The sequence below is a fragment of the Xiphophorus hellerii genome, chromosome 15 (genome assembly GCF_003331165.1).
Source record: "Xiphophorus hellerii strain 12219 chromosome 15, Xiphophorus_hellerii-4.1, whole genome shotgun sequence".
Lineage (NCBI taxonomy): Eukaryota > Metazoa > Chordata > Actinopteri > Cyprinodontiformes > Poeciliidae > Xiphophorus > Xiphophorus hellerii.
This window is the reverse complement of record NC_045686.1, coordinates 8,182,195-8,202,501: the sequence shown is the minus strand read 5'-3', so window position 1 is coordinate 8,202,501 and position 20,307 is coordinate 8,182,195. Positions and strand designations below refer to the sequence as shown.

At 36.6% G+C, this 20,307-nt stretch overlaps 1 protein-coding gene across 1 annotated transcript in view; it reads left to right on the top strand.

Annotated features, from left to right (window-relative positions):
• lpgat1 (lysophosphatidylglycerol acyltransferase 1) overlaps positions 1-16,560 on the top strand; it is a 55,157-nt gene extending 38,597 nt beyond the window's left edge. Inside the window, exons 7-8 of the mRNA XM_032585348.1 lie at positions 11,102-11,208; positions 12,468-16,560. Of these exons, the coding sequence (XP_032441239.1) occupies positions 11,102-11,208; positions 12,468-12,619 (259 nt within the window). The 3' untranslated portion in view covers positions 12,620-16,560. The remainder of the gene's footprint in view (positions 1-11,101; positions 11,209-12,467) is intronic.
• The last annotated feature ends 3,747 nt before the right edge of the window (positions 16,561-20,307 follow it).

Below are 20,307 nucleotides of genomic sequence, written 5' to 3'. Positions count from 1 at the left end.
TTGTGCAGTAGGCTTTACTTCTGCTTTTCAAAGATCTACAGTTGTATTTTGGTGCAAAAGTATTGATAAAATAGCCACATAGCTCAACAACTAGCATATCTTTCTTTTATTCTATTATTTAGATTATTCAACCATCAGATTGGGGAAAAGTTCTTTCAGATATACCTGGAATCCTGCTATATCTGAAAGAACATTCTTTTCCAGCGTCCCACCAGATCGTTTGTTGAAGCAAAAATTAATCCCCGGCTGGCCAAAAGAAACAGCTTTGTTGTCCATTTTTTTGTTTGCAGATACGGCATGTTCATCAGATTTACCTGAAACACAATACAAAATTTCTAGGTTGGAACTTCTGCATAGAAAGAAGAAAATGGAATTGTTAAAAATAATAATAAATTACACTTTAAAATCTGGTTAATTAATTGAAATTAACACGTTTTAGTCCCAATTAATTAATACAGGCTTGCTTTTGAAGTTGGTCTGTATATTTATTGCTCTAAAATGACACATAACTTGTATATGGTTCATTTATTGCTGTGCTATTTAGTGGGATTGATGTATTTGCTTCTTCATTTGATTCCTGCAATAACTCTCAGCCTGTATTTACACCATAAGCATGGAATCTTAGTTATTGACAGCATATTAGTGGAACCACACATTTCTGACTGGTTTCTCACCATTTTAGTCATTTATTAACTCATATTATCTCATATTTGTTGCGTGTTTTTCTCTCATCTTTGTAGCCATTTTTATTGTTTACATGTCCTCACTGCCCGTCTTTTTGTTGTCCTCTTCAGTAGACCCACGTCGTTGAGTTCAGGCACCACTGAAAAACAGAACAAGACATTTTAATGCATGTGTGTCTGAAATCCAACATCATCACCCTGCTTGTTTCAGTGTCAGCCAGCCTTAATAGAGGCCATCCATCCTCCACTGTGTTATCATCTGTAGGGGCTCTATAGGCTGCATCTGTTCATGAATATTGAGTAATATTCTGGATGAATCCACATCAAGGGCTCTTCACTTTTTCAAATCCGCCTTCCTCCTCCTCTTCCTCCCCTCCCATCAGCCCCACCCTCCCATCGCTGTCCCCCCTGTCCTCTCGCTTTCCGTATAATCTCAGCCTCCCAGATTGCAGCATCATAAGCCCTCTGTGAATGGCAGATGGGAAAGCTAGGTGGGAGTACAGAGGCCGAACGAGGGCAGAAGTGGGTGTTAAATACGCTAAAATCCGTTTTCCTTTAAATGCACCGTCTCTTCTTTCTCTTTTTTTTGCTGGTGTTTGGTTTTCTTAAAGCTGCTGTTTGGAAATATCTGAAGTTTGATTTATGGAGTCTTGACTGCCTGGTCATCACATGGTGGCTGTTGAACACAAAGCTTGATAAGTTTGCAGCAATAAATACTGATTTTATTGCACATCAAAAGAAGGAATTGTCTCCAAGTACTTATTACAAAATACTTTGACTTTCTTCACCTTTTTTCTACTCCGGCCAAGCTAATTAATAACCCAGACAAGCTCAGGATTAAATCCTTCATATTGTTCACACAGTTGTAATGAGTGTCTTTGGAGTATAAAACACTTTTTCCCAAGGATCAAAAATTTATTGGGTTTAACTTACCATAGAAAAATGTGCTAAAACTAAAGCTCATTCACAGAATTGATGAAAAAGTAGCATTAACAAAGCTAAAATATTCATTTTAAATGCACATTTTCTAGATTTAATACACTTAACATGTATTGGTACGCTGGGGTAGAGAGTAAAAAGGATTAGAATAAATTAATCTTGTAGTAGGATAATTCATAATGAAAATTTTGGGAAAATCCAACCTTTATTATATTTAATCAGTAGAGAGAAAAGCTCACATTAAAGGCTTTGGCATATTTCCCAGTAAGACTCAGCTCAATTGTTGTTACCATTTCTTCCAGTACAGTCACTGGGACTGAAAAGGATGAGACGTTTTCTGGTTGTTTTGGTCGCATGTTTAAGTTCATTAACATTTATTGAACTTAAATAAATATTAATGAATATCTTGTGATGACCCAACTTTAGCTTATTGACAGAAATCACCTGATTTTTATCTAAAGTCTGCTGTTTTTCACAGCTAATAAGGATAAAATGGCTTAAAATGTCACTTAAAAGAGAAAGGGACCTAAAGTATCACTAGCTCCGTTTCAATTACAAATGTGGGCAAAACTTTGTACATACTCTGCTAGTGTCGAAAAACTCAGTTTCCCAATCGCAGTGTTTCCATTAAATTTTATTGGGTTTAATGGAAAATATTTACTCACAGCACATTTAAAGAACTTTGTACAATTAAAAAAAGCAAAAATATCCAGGCGGAGATTTGAAACTTAGGCCTTAAAGGGTTTTAAATAAGAAATACAATTAAAAGTGCAGAATATTTAATTCTGCTTATGTGTTTTAGATCTTCATTCTGATTCAGAATATATCAGTCTGTAAATGTTTCTCTAATATTCTCTTGATCAGGAGCCATATCAACTTCCTCTTTCACTGACCTTGACCATGAACAGTCATACGTTGGGCTGTTTGCTGACATCTGCATGATTATCCAGTCAGACCCGCCCATATAGTCCAGATCCACCTGTAACGAAGCTTTTATTGCCCTCTTCAACTCGCCTCCTGCTCTGATAACGGAGGTATATGGGCAGGTATATGGGGGGAAAGTTGGCTCAAGCCACGTAGACATGAAAAATCCGTTTGCTGCTCCCCATCACGTTTCAGGCCATTTAATTTTATGCAGACTGAAGATAAGATAATTCAGCATTACCACCATATCCATGATCTTCTGTTCGTTTTTAAGCACAACCGAGAGGTGTAATCTCAGTAGGAACGTGAGATTTTTTGTAACATTGTGCTGACTCATGGTAGACCGGTGAAAGGAAATTAAATTCTGGTCACTGTCATCGTTCTTCTCTTTACAGATGTTCATCGAAAGAGTGCAACTTTAAAACTAGGACTTAAGAGGTGGGAACCAGAGGAAAAAGATTGTTAAAGTAGAATCAATATATATTATTATTATTATTATAGCAAATAAAATAAGTTCATACCAATAAGCTAATAATCAAACTTTCTCCTACCACTGATTTTAACACTCTAAAAGCAAATACAAATAAATATTAAGGCTGAAACAATTACTTTGATTAATCATGCTGAATTGATTATTGAAATAATTGCCGCATTTTGCTATCCAATTATTAACTGTTGATTACTATAAAGTAAACGACAGATCCCCTATTTTGATAAGTCGAGCAGAAAGGACTGAAATTTTCAAATGCAGATGTTAGAAGATGCTACAAATAATTAAGCATTCACTAAAGGAATGCTGTTATTGCAGTTTGTTATCATTTAAAAAAGTAAATTATTTGCTTATTGGTATTTTTAACACATTTCTAATATTGCATACAAAAGCCTAAGTAGTTGTATAAAAGATTTGCAGAATGTGATCTTTTTTTTCCTGTTAATCGTCAGAATAGTCAATTACAAAAAACCTATAGCTGCAGCCCTAATAAATTTAAGTGAAAAAAGATAATAAAATAAATCACAAAAAAATAAAAATAGTAAATAATAAAAAATGAAAAAAATAAGTAAAATGCAAGAATTCATAGCAAATATGAACATGTTAAATATCTTTGAGTTTATTTCTGCTTTGTGATTAAACTTTGCTCCGTTGACTTGAGGAGTTTTCCATCTCTTTACGTTTTGGGTGACGCCTGTCGCTCTGCGCCAAGCCGCTTCCTGGAACAGAGAAAGTCTTGACATGGAGGAAACACTGTGAACGACCAAATGGAGCTCTTACTGATCGAACGTCAGCGGCTCCTAGGTCTCTATCTGATTGCTGGTAAGGGTTCTTGGTCTCCACATCAAGTTAGCAGCGATCTCTATTAAGAAAACTTCTTGACTGTTTCTGAATGATGCATAAAAGTTCAGGCGTCACTGTTTGAAAGCGACTCCCTTGTTTGTTTTTTGAAGGTTTTTCCCACCAGAGATTTGAGCCTAGTAGACCAAAACAATGACTGGCATCACTCCAAACATCCTTGTGTAGAAAGCAGACTTTTACAGCCAAAGTCAAGTTTAATTAGCTTCCTTGGCAAGTTTAGAGTGGAAACAAAATCTCAAGAGCTGCACAGAAGCTAAATGGTCCGGTCAAGGCCGAGTTGGTATGGTCAGCTTTCCAACTAGCCTGCTAAATGAGGACTAGCATCTTATTACTTTAGTAATCAATTATTCTATTGATTATTCTGATGATTTATCGGATAAAAAAAATTGGCACACACTCTCCATACTTTTCATTTAACCACTTAAGCCTTTTTGCAATATTAGAAATGCATAAGAAGATGCAAAAAATTCAAATTCTTTTTAAATAAGCAAATAAACATTATATTGCCTTAAATGCAATAACATAGCATTTGTATTTGAACCAGGGGAAACTAAAATTATGAAAATATTTGCAGATAGAGATGCTTTCATCTTAAATGCAACATGTGTTTTGGCTTAATTACTTCTCTGAATATGTTTTTTTTTTTCAGCAAATTACTTCTTTTTTTAACAATGATTCTATAACTTTAATTGTTAAAATACAATCAGTTATTGTATTTCAATAACTGAATTTTTACGATTAATCCGATTAATTGTTTCAGCCATTAGTTAAATTATACAACATGTTGTGCAATTTAATCTTTTCGCTTCAGGTGTTAACTCCTCAGCAACTCCTGCAGTAATTATACACGCGGAGGCTTCACATGTAAGGATGTAATTAATCGTTTGCATGTAGCGCAGGTCGTCACGTGGTGAAAGCCTGACGCTGAAGTTTCCTGACAGCAGAAACTCCAGCTCCCCTCAGCTGTCTGTCTTTGGGCGTCAGGTTACCGAGCAGGCCAGTGCCAAGTGGGTTAGAGTGGAGCTGAGAGCGCAGCCGTGGCCGAACGCCAACACACCTCCACCGCCGTCATCACTACTGTACCCTGCAAACACAAACACCAGCATCTTCAGATTCCTTACAGCGGTGTTTCTGTTTCTCTGAGGGGATCATTATTTGGGACTGGCTGGCAAATCCTCAGTCGGCTTAATTTGGCATTTTGCAACAATCGTGATGCTGTAAATTAATCAATGCGATTTGCTAATTTTTCTCTATATATATGACACTCAAATCAATCATGCATATTCAGTTTTTTATATATGTTTTTTTTTTATTATTGAATTTTCTCTTATAGGACACAACCATCTTAACATTACACTTAAATCCAGAAATATACAACTATACAAAACCCTTAAGATTAAGACAGAGAAAATGAAAAGACAGTAGATAAATACAGCTTTGGAAAAAAATTAAGAGACCATTGCAGTGAGTTAAAACATTAGTATTGTTGTTTCTAAATAAATATGAAATTGTTTTCTTTGTGTTATTTGAGGTGTGAAAGCACCTTTTTTTGTTATTTTGACCATTTCTCATTTTCTGCAAATAAATGCAAATTTTTTGGGGGGGGGGGAATTTCAGAGACATGTTGTCAGTAGTTCATAGAATAAAAGAACATTGTTCATTTTACTCAAAAATATACCTATAAAAAGTAAAATCAGAGAAATTAGTTTTTTCCAGAGCTGTAGAAACTGTAAAGTCAAGACACAGATCCCTGCATTAGTAAGCCCTGACTTCAGTTCCTAGGATATTTAAGGCTCCCAGAGATTCTCAAAGTTGCTGTTCAGTCTTGTTAAGGCACGTTAGTTTTTCCAGTCCCAGCGAGTTTCCTCTATTCCGAAAATTTTTAAAGAACTGCTCACGAAGGCAATTGGTTGCACTGTATTTTAGGGTTAAGAAATCCAGAGTTTCTTAATTTTGGACACGTCTGCAAAAGTCTGAAAATCAACCACTGTCTCATTTTACTCTGCTATGAGAGAGAGAGCTGACCGACAGACCACCAGGTCACGTCTGCACGTGAACGTTTAAAAATAGACACCTCACTGTTGCCAACATAGTGACTTTGTTGCTATATTTAGCAACGTTTCAGAGCAAAAAAAATCTCAATTGGCCAAAACTGTAATTGGTAGGTCAGGTTTTTTTAAAAGCTTGAATATTTTTCCAAGTCAAAAATAAAATTTTTTGACTTGAAATCTGTTATTAAGGTAATTCAACCGTCAAATTGGTGCAAAGCGCTGTTATACCCAGTCAGTTTTCAAATGTTTCAGGACCCGCTGATCATTCTTGGAACTTTCTTTAATGCTGATAGGCTAACTCTTTTTAGCACAATTTGTACACAACAATAGTCTTTTCAAGCAGCCCATCAGATCGTTTTTTGAAACAAAAATTAACCCCCAGTGAACCAAACAAAGCGTTTCTTTTTTCATCCGTCATTTTATTTTTGGATGCTGCTTGTGCATCAGATTTACAAGCGCCAGAAACATGACAAAGTTTCTGGCTCAGGACTTTAGTGTGCATTTTAAAAAAAAATCATTAATTACGTAAACAATTTTAACGCATCACCTATGTAATTAATTTTTCAAAACTGACACGTCAAAATCAATGTTAATTAATCAAAATGAACTCGTTAAAGTCTCCCTCCTATTGCATACGTATGCATGCCACACTTTTCAGAACATTATAAATCTTTGGGAAGTTGCACCTCATTTTTCTTCCGTTTAATGATTGTTTGCACCACTTTGCATTGGTCTACATAAGAATCCCGTTAAGTTGCATTGAAGTTTGTTGTTGTAACATAAACAATGTGGAAAGGTTTAAAGTGTATGACTCCTTTTGCAAGGTAACGAAAGAGCTTTTAAATTTACTGGTGGTTCTTTAATTACAATATTTGCCAAAGAAGACTGAGGTTGATAACATTCCTCACCTTGGGTTTACTGGAAGAAACCGCTTAGAAAATAAGCGGCTGCCTAAACAAATGACTAGTGGAGGATATATTTAGAGATCAGGTGTTTTCTGAAGCCCTTCAACTTTCCCCTCGCCTGCTAATTTTCATCATAAGTGGTCATCCGCTGGCGTTTCTGCAGATGTGGCCACAGTGGCTCTTCTCAAAACAAAGCTGGCTGATGATCCAGTCAAAGCGGCAGATTAGCGCTTGCCCTCTCTCTATGAAAGTGCGTTGCTGTTTCTTTTGGACCCGAATCGGTGGGGGCTCTCCTTCAAACCTCAGCTGCTAAAACAGCTTGTGCAGCTGCTCTGAGCAGCAGACGAATCTGATTTCTGCATAAATATTTCAGCTGCAGGAAAGCGCTTCGGCAGCCACCTGCTACCCAAGCCCATAAATGCTCCAACGCGACTAATAACTGGCCAGGGCCGGCTTTTGTTTCTCCCCTTGCTATCGGCTTACGTTTCCGAGCTCGGAGCCTCTAGGAAGGTGTGAGGCTCTTTCTAGGTTTACCCGTTTTGCATTGGATAATTAATCATATTCACTCGTTCATTTTACTACGTTGATGTAATGAAAGAACTTGGTTAACTCCTTCGGGTTTGGTTCTTTACAAGAAGTAATATGGATTTATGTGTCGATTTAATTTATTGTCAAGAAAGTAATAGGTGTTTGTGCTTCATAGGTCAAAGTGTATTGAGTGAATGCATTTTTCCTCTTTTCCAAGTATTTTGACAAGCAATCTGTGTGAGTGGTTCCTCTGGAACATGATTGACCTGAACGACACCTGATAGCTTTGAGAAACGACTTTCCTTTACCTCTAATCAAACTATCAAGTTTGACAACACCAAGGTTTGTTCTTGTTGTTCTGAAATCATTTCGTCAAAAAAAAAGAAAAAGTCGTTCTCAGAATTGGGTAAGATTTCTTCCTGAATGTTTCTGGCATTTCACACATTCTGGGAATTTGCTCTACATAGTTGAGATCTTGTTCAAACTTGCCACCTTGTAGGTTGCTGCTGTGTAGTAAGTGCTTTTGTCCGTTAAAAAACTAACTACTGTACAGAGATCCCCGAGATACACCTGCTTAGTCAATACTACATAAAAGCAATAATGCTTAATACATTAGTGTGACTTAAATGTGCAAGAAACAATGATTATAAGAGTAATTTATTTTATAGGTTCATTAATTAATCAGCTCTCTACTGATTGGAAATGATATTTGCTTTGTATGCTTTTACTCTCTAAGAAACGCAGCACAAAACAGAGTTTAAGTGAAGAACATGCACTACTAATCCTATCACGATAACAAATTTTGCTGGACGATAAATATACACGATAATGTTGTTTTGAGAACATTTTTAAGTAATAAAATTAGTTTTTGTAAACAAAATTGTCCTTCAAAAAAAGGGCTAATTGAGACCAAAGCACCAAACTGAAGACTTTTATCATCCAGTTTTTGGTAGAAAGAGAGAAAAAAAGAGATAAATGATAAATCATGCCAATGGAGATAATTGAGTTTGTTTTAATTGATCATGCGATTAATTGACTTATTGATTATTGTGACAGGCCTATGAACTACTGATTAAAATTACAGCATTATTAAAGAATTAGACATGAACACTTTTAAACAATTATTAATCAGTATTTCATGTCCTAGTTACTGTTTGTGACAGCACACCATGAAACTCTTGTCTGTCATGTTTAAAACAAACCTGATTCTAAATCCCATGATCATACAAAAGTCCAAACTGGTTCCCTTTACCTTCATGGTGGGCATTATGTGGACAGGAAATGTTGAGTGCAGAGGAAGAAGTGCTTATCTGAGGGAGGAGATTGTAACCTCTGTTTGAAGGTGACCAGAAGCTGCCTGGTGTGCAAATGCAGCCCAGTAGAGACCCCTACTGGCAGGAGACGAGATTTCACCGACAGCAGCTCCATGACTGCGCCTGAAAGTCACCTTTTCCATTTAGCATCTCTTGTTTTCCCGGGATCAATAATAATGTTATTTCATATTATTGATAACTGATATGTAGTTTTTTTGGAAAACATTCTGTGGAAGGAAAAAAATATCTTTGAATGTTTGTTTTCCTAGATGAATAAAATAAGTTGTAGTAATTTTGTATTAATCGTTGAAAACCAAACAGTATTTTCAATATATAGTTCAATGTTTTTTGCCCCAGAATTGTGACATTATTGTGATTAGAGATTTCTAAATTTACTTTCTTTTGATCACTTATCAAACTGAGGAATAATTGCAAAATTAAAACTAAAGGGGCAGTACTTACAACTTATTACTCAGGTTTTAATAAGCTCAATAAAGCTGGTTGAATCATAAAAGAGTGAAGAAAATCATATTAAAAAGCGGAAATAAACACATTCACTGCTTTTTTCCTGGATATTTTATTTGCAAACATTATTATTATTTTATTCTGCATTCTGGACTTTTATTTCAAAGATTACAAAGATTTTTTTGTGATTTTTTTTTTATAGTGTAATGAATCCATTTAGTTAATGAGAGCTTCTGCAAAATTTCTGCTTTATTTACACAAAATCCCTAAATTTCTCACCTGTAAAGAGGCTCAACATTCAGTAGTTTTTAACCATTTTTCCCCCGGACGGAAAATAAACAGACATTTTAGTTATGAGCTGTTAAAATATATTTTATTTTCCGTCGACCAAATGTTTATCGCAGAGCGTAACTGCTGGTAATGGTGTGTTCGTACCTCTACTTGTCCCCGCTCTTGGCTCCTCTTCACCGTTCCCGTCTGCATTTAGGAAATGCTGAGAACTTTCCAGCCTCCACATATGAAGCTGAATCGCTGAGGCTTTTTAAAGTGCAACTTCTCGCTGAATTGCGACTGACTTCTCACTTTCTTGATGGCTGAACTGACTGAACTTTAGCAGTTAGATGTTTTTTTTTTTTCTGACTCGGTCCTCCCACTCCCTTGTGAGTCATTTAGCGGAGCTCCATGAGTCTGTCTGCTGTCGGGGGCTCCCCTCAGCACTTCTGCCTCTCTGTGGTGCTCCACTGAGGCTACCAGCTAATGAATCCACAAAAAGGGAAAAAAGAAAATCAGCAAACACAGACAGCTGTAACGGACACCAGCATGAGGTGGAACACTCTGTTAGGGAGCAGTTTTAGCATGCATTGTTTGAGTTTTAGGCTTGAATAGTTTCTGAATGTTTTTTTTTTTTACAGAACTGGTGAGTTTTTTATGTTCCTGCTTGTTTTAGGACTCTGAGTGCAGCCAAGTTTGGGTTAAATACACCAGATTTTAGTGGGTAATTTGAAGGACAACCTATTGAACTCTGTTTTCTAATGGTGTAAAATTACCTGATAGTGAGGACTGGGTAAATGTGACATTTTTATTTAAATAAAAGTTATTTTTCAAAGTAATTTTTATAAATGTGCGTTAAAAATGAGGCTGAGTCAGAATCAAATTTATAAATGTTTGCCTCCGAACATTAATTGCTGCAAAAAGTTCTGTTTTGTGTTTTAGGTCCATTGTTTACACTCGGATTCATGCAGCTAGGTCTAGGCGATAAATTGATTTTTATCAATTTAATTATTTTATTTTTTTATTTTTATTTTCTAAGCTTTCATTTTATGGAAAAATCTTTTTTTTTTCACCAACAATGCATTTCTTGGTTTTCCGTGGTTCAGAGTGATGAGTAAAATGAGGAATGTTGAGCATTTTGTGAAGTTATGCTTTGGTATAAGTTTTACAGATAACACTTAATTGAAATACTTAATCTTTTAACATATCACCATAAAATTATCATCAATAGCAGGACTTTGAAACAGTTGTGCAAAATCAGAGAAGAAGCCATGGACTAAGTTGCTTGCATTATATCGTAATGCTAATGAAGCTTTTTAAAAATTGTATTTAAAAAAAAAATACAATAAATGTTAAGAAACTAAATGGTAAGACTGTGTCTTTATTCTGCTAATAATATGAAAATATTCTTGTCAATAAACAAAAATTCTCGTAGCGTAACCCTAATAGTCGGGTTTTGAAAATATTTTCTATCATTTGTAATTTTTTTTAGAAAAGAAAGTGAGGAAAAAATAAATTGTATCTCATATGAAAAATATCTGCGATTTTAATTTTCAGCCCTAGCTTCTGTTATATGAAAAATGCCTTCATCTTTTCCTCTGCAGGTCTGGGACTCCAACTTACACAGAAATACTTTTTTAAATGTCTTTTCCATCTCCCTGTTCTGCTTCAGGATGTACCCAATAAAAGAGGTTCCTATGGAGGCAGAGGCCCTGACTGACTGGCTGTATCAGAGGTTTGTGGAGAAAGAAGAGTTGTTGGCTCACTTCTACAACACAGGTAAGTTTGTTCAGCTAAAATTTATCATTATTCAAATGCAAAGTTAGTTAACCAGTCACTGCTGGTCAAGCTTTACCAAAAACTACACTGCAAAAACTCAAAATCTTTTGTATTTTTGGTCTAATTTCTAGTTTAAATATCTTAGTAACTTACAAGTCAAAATATTGCTTAAAAAACTGAAGGTCAGGGCGTGCCGTGGTGGCGTAGCGGTTAGCGCGACCCGTATTTGGAGGCCTCGAGTCCTCGACGCGGCCATCGCGGGTTCGACTCCCGGACCCGACGACATTTGCCGCATGTCTTCCCCCCTCTCCTTCCCCGTTTCCTGTCAGCCTACTGTCATATAAGGGACACTAGAGCCCACAAAAGACCCCCTGGAGGGGTAAAAAAAAAACAACAACAAAAAACTGAAGGTCAGGACAAATATTAAAAATAATTGTACTTCAATTAGAGGGATTCAGATAATTGTTGTGAGGAGTTAAAAACTGTGTTTTCACTCTTTAAATTAAAAAAGTATCAAAATCACCTGCTAATCAAATGCTATAAGGTTTAAATATGAGTAAGAGTTTGTCGACACACTCAACTGTTTTGATTTTGATATGAATATCAAAAAGTGAAGGTATAATAAGATAATACGCTTATGCTTCCATCTACACTTTGTGTTCTTGGCATTGACAGGAAGTTAAATATTTATCTATTTCTGTCTTAGTTTGTCCTTTCACTTTTTTTGTTTGTTTTGAGCAATGTGGGTTTTTTTTGTTTTTTTTTTTACTTGTGTATGGAAAAAAAAAAAACCCAAAAACATGAATGTGCAAATATTTTTTGCAAGAAATTGGAGATTGTTTTGAGTCAATAATTCCTTAATATTGATGAGAAAATACTTGTTATAAGTGAAATAATCTGCCAGTGGAGCAAGACATTTCACCCAACTTATAATGCGTTGTATTAATAATAAGCCTTATTAATCTTACTTATAATGTGGAAAAAATGTCTTGTTTTACTAGCAAATTTATTATTATACTAATAACAAATATTTTTTCATCAATATTAAGGAATTATTGGCTTAAAACAAGCTTCTATTTCTTTCTGAAAAGTTAGTTGTAAATAAATTTTGTCTTATTTCAAGTGTACTAGGATATTTCCACTAGAAATTTTCACATACTTGGTTAGACTTTGTTTTTGTAGTGTATCACCTCGATGAGATTAATATAAAGCATAAAAATTTAATTTCAGAGTAAAATGATTTCTCCCTCTCCCTCCAGGATCATTCCCTCCTCCAGATGGCCAGAAGGAGGCGGCTTCCCGGCAGATGACCCTCGACCCCGTGTGGCTGTGCATGGTCCAGTCGTTTGCTTTCGCCTCTGGCTACATCTGGTACAATGTCCTCCAGTACCTCTACTGCTGTTTATTTTGAGCGCGCGGACGAGCCGGGAGTCTTTATCGGACCACTGGAAAAGCCTCAGGATCAGTCGCCATGTGTGTGTGTGACCCAACGTCACACTTTAACCCCTTCCCCTCCCTTTGCCTCCCTTCTTCTACGATGGATGAATGTACATCTGCAGCATTGGAGAGACCTGACAGGAATCAAGGAAAAACTAAATCATGAACACAGATTTCAAAAGTCCATAAAATACGACAACAGTCACACAGATAGGTAACTCGCACACAGACCCAACGCCACACATTCGCTTCCCCTCACCGTTCACATTTTAATGTTTACACGTTCTCATACATGTGGACACTTACATGACTTTTAGTGGAAGGCGATGAAACGAGGCTCAGGACCGGACTCGCTCCCCCCTCTCCGAGGCTTCAGCCGTTGTAGTTTTTCAGAGTATGCAGTACGTCTGGACATGTCCGTTCGACTAGAAGCTAAACGCCCTCACTCTTCTTCCTCGCAAGAGTCGCCGAAGCCCCCCCTGGACCTCTCTTTGAGCCCGCCGATGATTCAGCTGGCTACACGTTGCAGGGCAGGTGGCTGTTTAAATGTTGAGGCGACGCAGCCTTCATTGCACTATGGATCCATACTGCCCTAACTGCTCCCCGCCCCAGGAAAGACTTCGAAATGGTAGCTGTCAATCGTTTAATTTATTTTTAATTTCTTCCTTTTAACCCGCATATCTTCACAACGACCGCCATTGTATTTGTTGTCTTTATTTGGGGGCGAGGGGATGTTGTTTTTAAATCATCAGGACTGTTCCTGTCCATGTGTCTAATTATGTGGCAGAGCTTGCTGAAAAAGTGGGATTATGTTTCTACTTCTGCTCAAAATCTAAAGGGATAGTAGCTGTGATTCGTCGCTAGATGAAAGAAGATGGGACTTACCAAAACATTTATTTAAAAAAAACAGAAAGCTGAAAATTTAACAATGGAAAAAGTAGGAAAAGATGAGCAGACTGGTCATCTAAAATGTACAGTGCTGTGAAAAGTATTTTACCCCTTTTAGGCGTTTTTTTCTTTTCAGATTTTTATTTGCATTTTTATCGCTTATGTTTCAGATCATCAAAAAACTTGGTATCAGACATAGATAACCCCAGTACAAACAAAAAAAACCTAATTTCAACTGATTATTTAATTTATTAATATGAAACTCAATATCAACCATGTTTTGGTCCACATTCATTTGGAGATTTTTTTATTTTTCATCTCAGCCACGTCGGATAGTTTTCCAGCATGCGTTGCATATTTGAGATCATAACACATCATCATGTTTTAGTCCAGGCTTTGACTAGGCCACACATTTTTTGGAGCCATTCGGAGGTGGGTTTATCTCAAGTGTGCTTGAGATGAGGTGATGAATGAACAGAAGAAAATCCTCCTTTAGGATTTTCTGCTGCAGACCAAAATTTGCTGTTCAAGTTAATTATGTAAAGTCATATTTGACAGCTTGTTTTCCAAAATGCTACCAGGTTTGAATCATGTGTAAGAAGACGCACACCTTCCCAAAGGTAGATTTCTTTTGTCTCAGGTTCACAGAATAATAGTTTCCCAAAATTCTTGGGGAAGTTCAAGATTTCCTTTGGCAGTTTGTAACAGACCTTTATGGTCTTTGTGGTGCGAAGCATGACACATTTTGCCCGGGCTCTTTATTATTGTTGAGTACGGACTATGAACCTTTACTGAGGCAAGGGAGGCCAGCCGTGCTTTAGATGTTCGCTGACCTCCTTCATGAGTCGTTGATGCTTTTTTGGAGTAATTTTAATATTTCTGGGGAGGTTCTGCATTTGTGAATATTAACTTTCACTGTAGTTTGGAGTACCAGAAATGAAACAAACACTGTAAACCTTTTTGGGTTGATAGAAATCTGTGACTTTTCTTTGAGATTATCCAGCCGACTTCAAGTTTCACCTCCAGTGGTCAAAATTTTATTCTTCAACCAAAACAATGCAATCAATCACTGTTTATTAATTCTTAAAAGGGAATCAGTTACCTCCCAAAAACGCAAAATCTTACCAACTATTTTTTGCCAGGTTTCTACTGCAAATAGACAACTTGAAATAAAACAAAACTAACTTACAAGTGATGTTTCGGTCAATAATTCTTCAATATGAATAAAATCCTAGTTTCACATACAAATGAAAAAATGTTTACCTTTTTAAATCAATATTAAGGAATTGTTGACTTAAAACGAGCTGCTGTATCTTGCTGTTAATTTTGTCCTACTTAAAGTATGCTAAGGCATTTGCACTAGAAACTAGATGAAAAATACTTGGTAAAATTTTGTATTTTTGCAGTGTTCTTTCTAACCGAGGTCCATGTTCGTTTGGATAACTCTCTCTTAAATAAAATCATTGTCTGAAATCTGCTTTTTATATTTATTCAGGTTATCTGTCTGATACTAATAGTTGATCTGAAGCATTTAGTTGTGATTTAAAAAAACAAAATAAAATAAATCTGAAACGGATAAAAGAAAATCGACAGCACTGGACCTTGTGGGTTCCTCTGTTTACCCGTCTACGCTGCAACTCACACACAAAAATACTTTCATGTTGCTGGAGGATATTAAACTTCTGTCCTGACAGTAATTTCAGCAAAGCTGAATGGAGAAAACAGATATTTAAGCCATATAAGACTTATTGTTGGCGGTGAGAAAGTGCATTTTGTTTCTTGATTTTATAGAAAGCTACCCTAATGTTTAGCATTCTACAATAGAGATTTTGGCATACAGAGTTATAGGTGTCATAACTGTAAATTTACAGCATAACCTGCCTAAATGAGTGTGTGTGATCGTCTTTACCCCTCATTTTTATATATAAGACTCATGTCGTGTTGCTCTGTGACGTCACATTTCGAGAACCGTTTCACCTCCAGTGGTCAAATTTTTATTTCAAGTGTTTTTATTTTATTATTATTATTTTTTTTTTAGACTATGTGAACAGTTTTCGTTTCTCCATGTCATGCTATGTTTAAATCTTGTACATAACAAAGTTGAGAAAATGTTAGAAATGACTGCAGTGTCTCTCATTGGTGGTCCATGATCATTTAAAAAAATATTATTTTGAAATATGAATGTTTAAGGAAAAAAAGAAAGGATTTTACCTTAACTTTACAGTATTACCCTGTGTTTTCATTTTTATTTTGTATTTTTGGAAATGTGCTTATAAGGTTATAGCTGCTGTACCTCCATGTGTGCAGTGACACACAGGGGTCCAGTTGCAAACTGTTGAAATAATGAATATTTAGAAGAAGAGATCTCAAGCCTTACCGGACGTGCCGGTTGAATACAATCTCAAATAATGCTGTTTCCTCTCGACACCTTTTGGGTTTGGTGTACGTTTCTGAAAATTATTGAGGTGACGAAGTAAAACTGAGTGAGGAAGGAGCAACCGTCACGAACGATTGAAGCTCTCTCGAATGTGCCCGTGTCGTGGTTTTAAAGGGTATTTGTAACTTTCGTGGAGGAGCAGAGGTTATCAATATCAAACTAATGCAAAACGAAAGGTGCATTTTAGTTGCTGCCTTCCTGCTGTGCCACTGTTGGTAAAAACTGTGTGAAAAACAAAAAAGGGCTACCTGATTAGGTAGGTGAAAACATTTTGAATCAGACTGTAAATGTGTTTCATCCACTGTCCCCCTCAGACTCCCCTCCATTGTGAGAGTGACTTGAAATAAAGCATAATCTTACTGCTTTTATTTTTTATTTTAATTTCAATGTTTTCACTATGTTTCCAAAGAAGGCAGGGGAAATGTTTTAAAGATGTGGTTTTAGGAAATGAACACAATAGGGATTAAAACGTATAATGCTAGAATTGTCTCTGATTTTCCATTTTGTACTTCTCCTCTTAATTCCTAGCTGCACAGCCATTTTACAACACAAACAACTTGTGCTGGAATAAAACATCGTAAAGATCCTAACAGTGTGCATCTCTTTTATTATTTTAGTCTATAATATTCTTATTCTGATGGTGCCATAAGCTTTTTCCTTTTCCTTGATGACCATGTACAAGCAGAAATTCTAAGAATAATTTGGAAAAATTTTACTTTGCTCTTGTGCTTTTTCAATATCTAATAAGTTTTTTTTTCCCCCCCACAAATAAGTATGTACTGTACCAGTTATTCCAGTTAAAAGCTAATGGTATTCAGTTTTTGTGCTTTTTATAATCCCTTATTTCAAGTATCTAGAAAATTGCTAAATAAATCTACAAAATTCTCTGGTAAGTGTACAAAAAAATATAATTTCATGATTGCTAGCCTCCAAAGGTAATGGGTAAACGGTACTAGCATAAAAATGCATGTTCGAATGAAACATTACCTGTTTATTAAGGGTGTTTTTTATCCATTTATTTTTTGTTATAAAGAAGCAACAAAGTAAATGATTCTTTATATGCACTACTGCTACAAATGCTAGCTGCCAAAGCTAATCGTAGCATTAGTGTCCAAATGTGAATAAAAATTGTCAGTTTAAAGAGTAAATCAATCATGTTCTGATTAAAGGTAACCTCCTAATCAAACAGATGTTTCTATATTGTAATTAATTTAAGTAAATTCCAGTAAATTCATAAATATAATGCTTCCACAAATGCCAACTACAAAAGCTAATAACCAAGCTTAGCATTACCATCCAATGTCAACACAAACTGTCTGTTTAAAGAGTAAAACCTTCTGATGAAAGTTTATCTTTTAATCAAACAGATGTTTTTATCATTTGTTCTAAGTAACAATATGTACATTACATTTGCTAAATTGCCACAAAATATAGCTGGGAAAGCGAATAGGCAAAATTAGCATCATCATCCATTTGCAGATATGAAAAAAATTAAAACCACCACTCTGGAACCTTTTTACCATTTGCCACTTGTGTGTTAGACCTATAAAATATTTATTTTGCTTATCAATGTGCACAATGATCCTTAGAATGAGATCTTCTTGCAATCCATGAACGTAAGCAAGAGTTAATGTCTTTGGTTTGAAAGTTTCAATTATATTTAAGGTCATTGCTCCTTAACGTGGATCATTTTACTTTTGACAATCCCTTTAAAGAAGACCTTTTTTCCAAACGATACTTGAGCTTCAACAAAGTGCAGAAAATTCATTGATTTGTACAAATGTTGAGGCCCCAAAGTATTGGGTGTAAAGCTGCGAGAAGAATCCAGGATTTTAATTTGTCGACTCCTATGGTGTCCTTTCATGTATTGTGCGGCATGAAGTTTTCAGAGAACTGGTTTCGACTGATCTCAGCATAAACAAAGCTTGTTCTTGCTCAGTCGTGTTCCTGTTATTTAACCATCCTGTCTGTTTAAGCTGTTTAGTATCTGGGTTTCGTTACATAGCTCCTATTTCAGGCGTTACCTCAAGCAGGGACTTGGCAGGATGTCTGCTTGCACTCAGTGCATTAGTTGAACTATTAATTACTATTACTACATGATATTAATTAAAAGGTGTTTTCATTTTGCATCATATTAACTCATTTGTTCAGTATCTGACTTCTTAAAACCCTTAGTTGGCAGTTTAAGAAGTAGATCATTTGAAGCTTGAATCAATTTGAGTGACAGGAGAAGGTCAGGCCTGAAGAAAAGCCAAACGCTTTGGGCAGAAAATGAGAACTGAGGCTGAACAGCAGGAAGTGAGCTGGAAAACAGGATTAAATATGCACCAAGGTTTACCAAAACAGTCAGGAGGCAAGGCAGGGCAGCTCCTCTTCCACATGGTCTGCTTATGGAGGAGGAAGTAAAGGAGGAGCAGAAGCTCTCCACACATGGATGACGAAGGTCACCCACATGGCACAGACAAATAAATTTCAAGACTAGCTTTAATGTCCGCTGCAGACACACCTGCTTTGATGCCCGGACACCTGCGCTGAACTATTTCATGGGAGCTGCTCCCTGAGGTCCTCAATGTCACGCTTTAATGCCTCGGCCATCATGAACGCTTCAGAGAGGACAACGCTCCCTGAGTCAGCGAGCAGTAAAACATCCAGCTGTGGAAAAAACCAGGGCCAGCCTGAATGTCACTGCAGCAGCCGCAGGCATTAAGGAGTCACCCTCTCTTGTAAATCCATGAACGTGTCTCACACGCACATATTTCTGGTTTACAATTAAAAGTATAATTTTTACAGCATTGACCAATTTAATGTGACTTTCACTCATGTTACAGGATGTAATAATCCTGGGTATGTCAGAAGTATTCAGAGCTTCACTTTTCGCACATGTTATCGTTCTACAGCCCTATCCCAAAACTGGCAGAGTTCATTCTTTAACTTCATACATTTACGAGTACAACAATTATTAATTTTTGTTGCTAATTAAGAGAAAAAACTCTGGTCTAAAAGTTTTCCCAGACTTTGCTCACTACTTTCTTGAAGCAATCAGAGGCCTCTGAGCCGCTCACGTATATTTACAGACTCCTACTGCAGTCGCTTATTTGTTATCTTGACTGCATACTTTAAAGGTGACCTATTATTCTTTCTTGAACAGGTTAGGATAGGTTTATGGATTATGCAAAACTTGCTCATTAGAGGTTTTAGCACAAAATCATTCTTGGATAATGAGATTTTAGTCAGTGTATTTTGAGCTCTTTTCAGAATGAACTATTGTAGCAAATTTTGTATCACTCAATTGTACTACAAACATTTTAACTGCAGAAACCAACACAAACAATAATACAATTCATTGATATCAATTTTACTTGATTTTGTTTTAAGGGGGATAGAGGTTGATTGCTGGTGACTTCTGGAAATGGTACATTTTTTAATCTTAAAAATACAGCAGCACAAAACACCACAAAGGCAGCAGAGTTGATTGACACCACATTTTGTTTGATTTTGTAAATGTGGGGCAGCTGGTTGACCTTTGGTGACCTCTGGAAATATTTATTAATATTTTTAAAATTCTAAAACAAAATGAGAAATGAACATTTCTACTGCACAAACATTTGACGCCGATTTTGTTTAATTTGCGGAAGGCTGGGGGGGAATCAAGGATCACACAGGAAGTGAAATCCTCACATAACCCTGATTACAACCTTGCTGTCACCTCAAGAGAGGTGAGGAGGTTACTGTGGGTTGGAGCTGTCCGTCCTCCCTGCCTCCACGCTTCCACTCATGCCCTTTCATGAGGGCAGCTGACGTCAGAGCCGCCAGGGGCCCTCGACTATCTCTGTTGTTTTGTAGCTGTCAGTTTTCCACTCTCTCCCCCTCCTACAACTGTTCCTGGCCGATGTCCAAGCTCTTCCAGCTCTTTGGAGGACTGACCTTTGCAAAGGCAGACAAACAGACCGGATCTGGTGCTCAATCAGTGTGTGGTGGCTAGCAAGGCAGAGAGGACTGAAGGGATAATCTGAGCTGTTACCGAGGCCGCCCCACTGAGAGGACTGTCAGCAAGCAGAAATCCCAGAGACTCCATTTATCCCAGGGAGGTGTCGCACATTTAGAGAAATCATCTCTCACCTGGAGGATTTAACCAACTCATCTGATAAATTGATGATGCTTTGCCCTTCTTTTGTGTCTGATAATCACAAATAAGAGCAGAGGGTGTTTAGAGCTACAGGTGTAAAGTGTGATTTATCTGTGAATGAAAATAAGAAACCACATTTAGTGGAGAGCTTGTCATTTTGAAAACTGAGGGACGGATGCATAAAAAAATATAAAACGATCACGGGCAAACA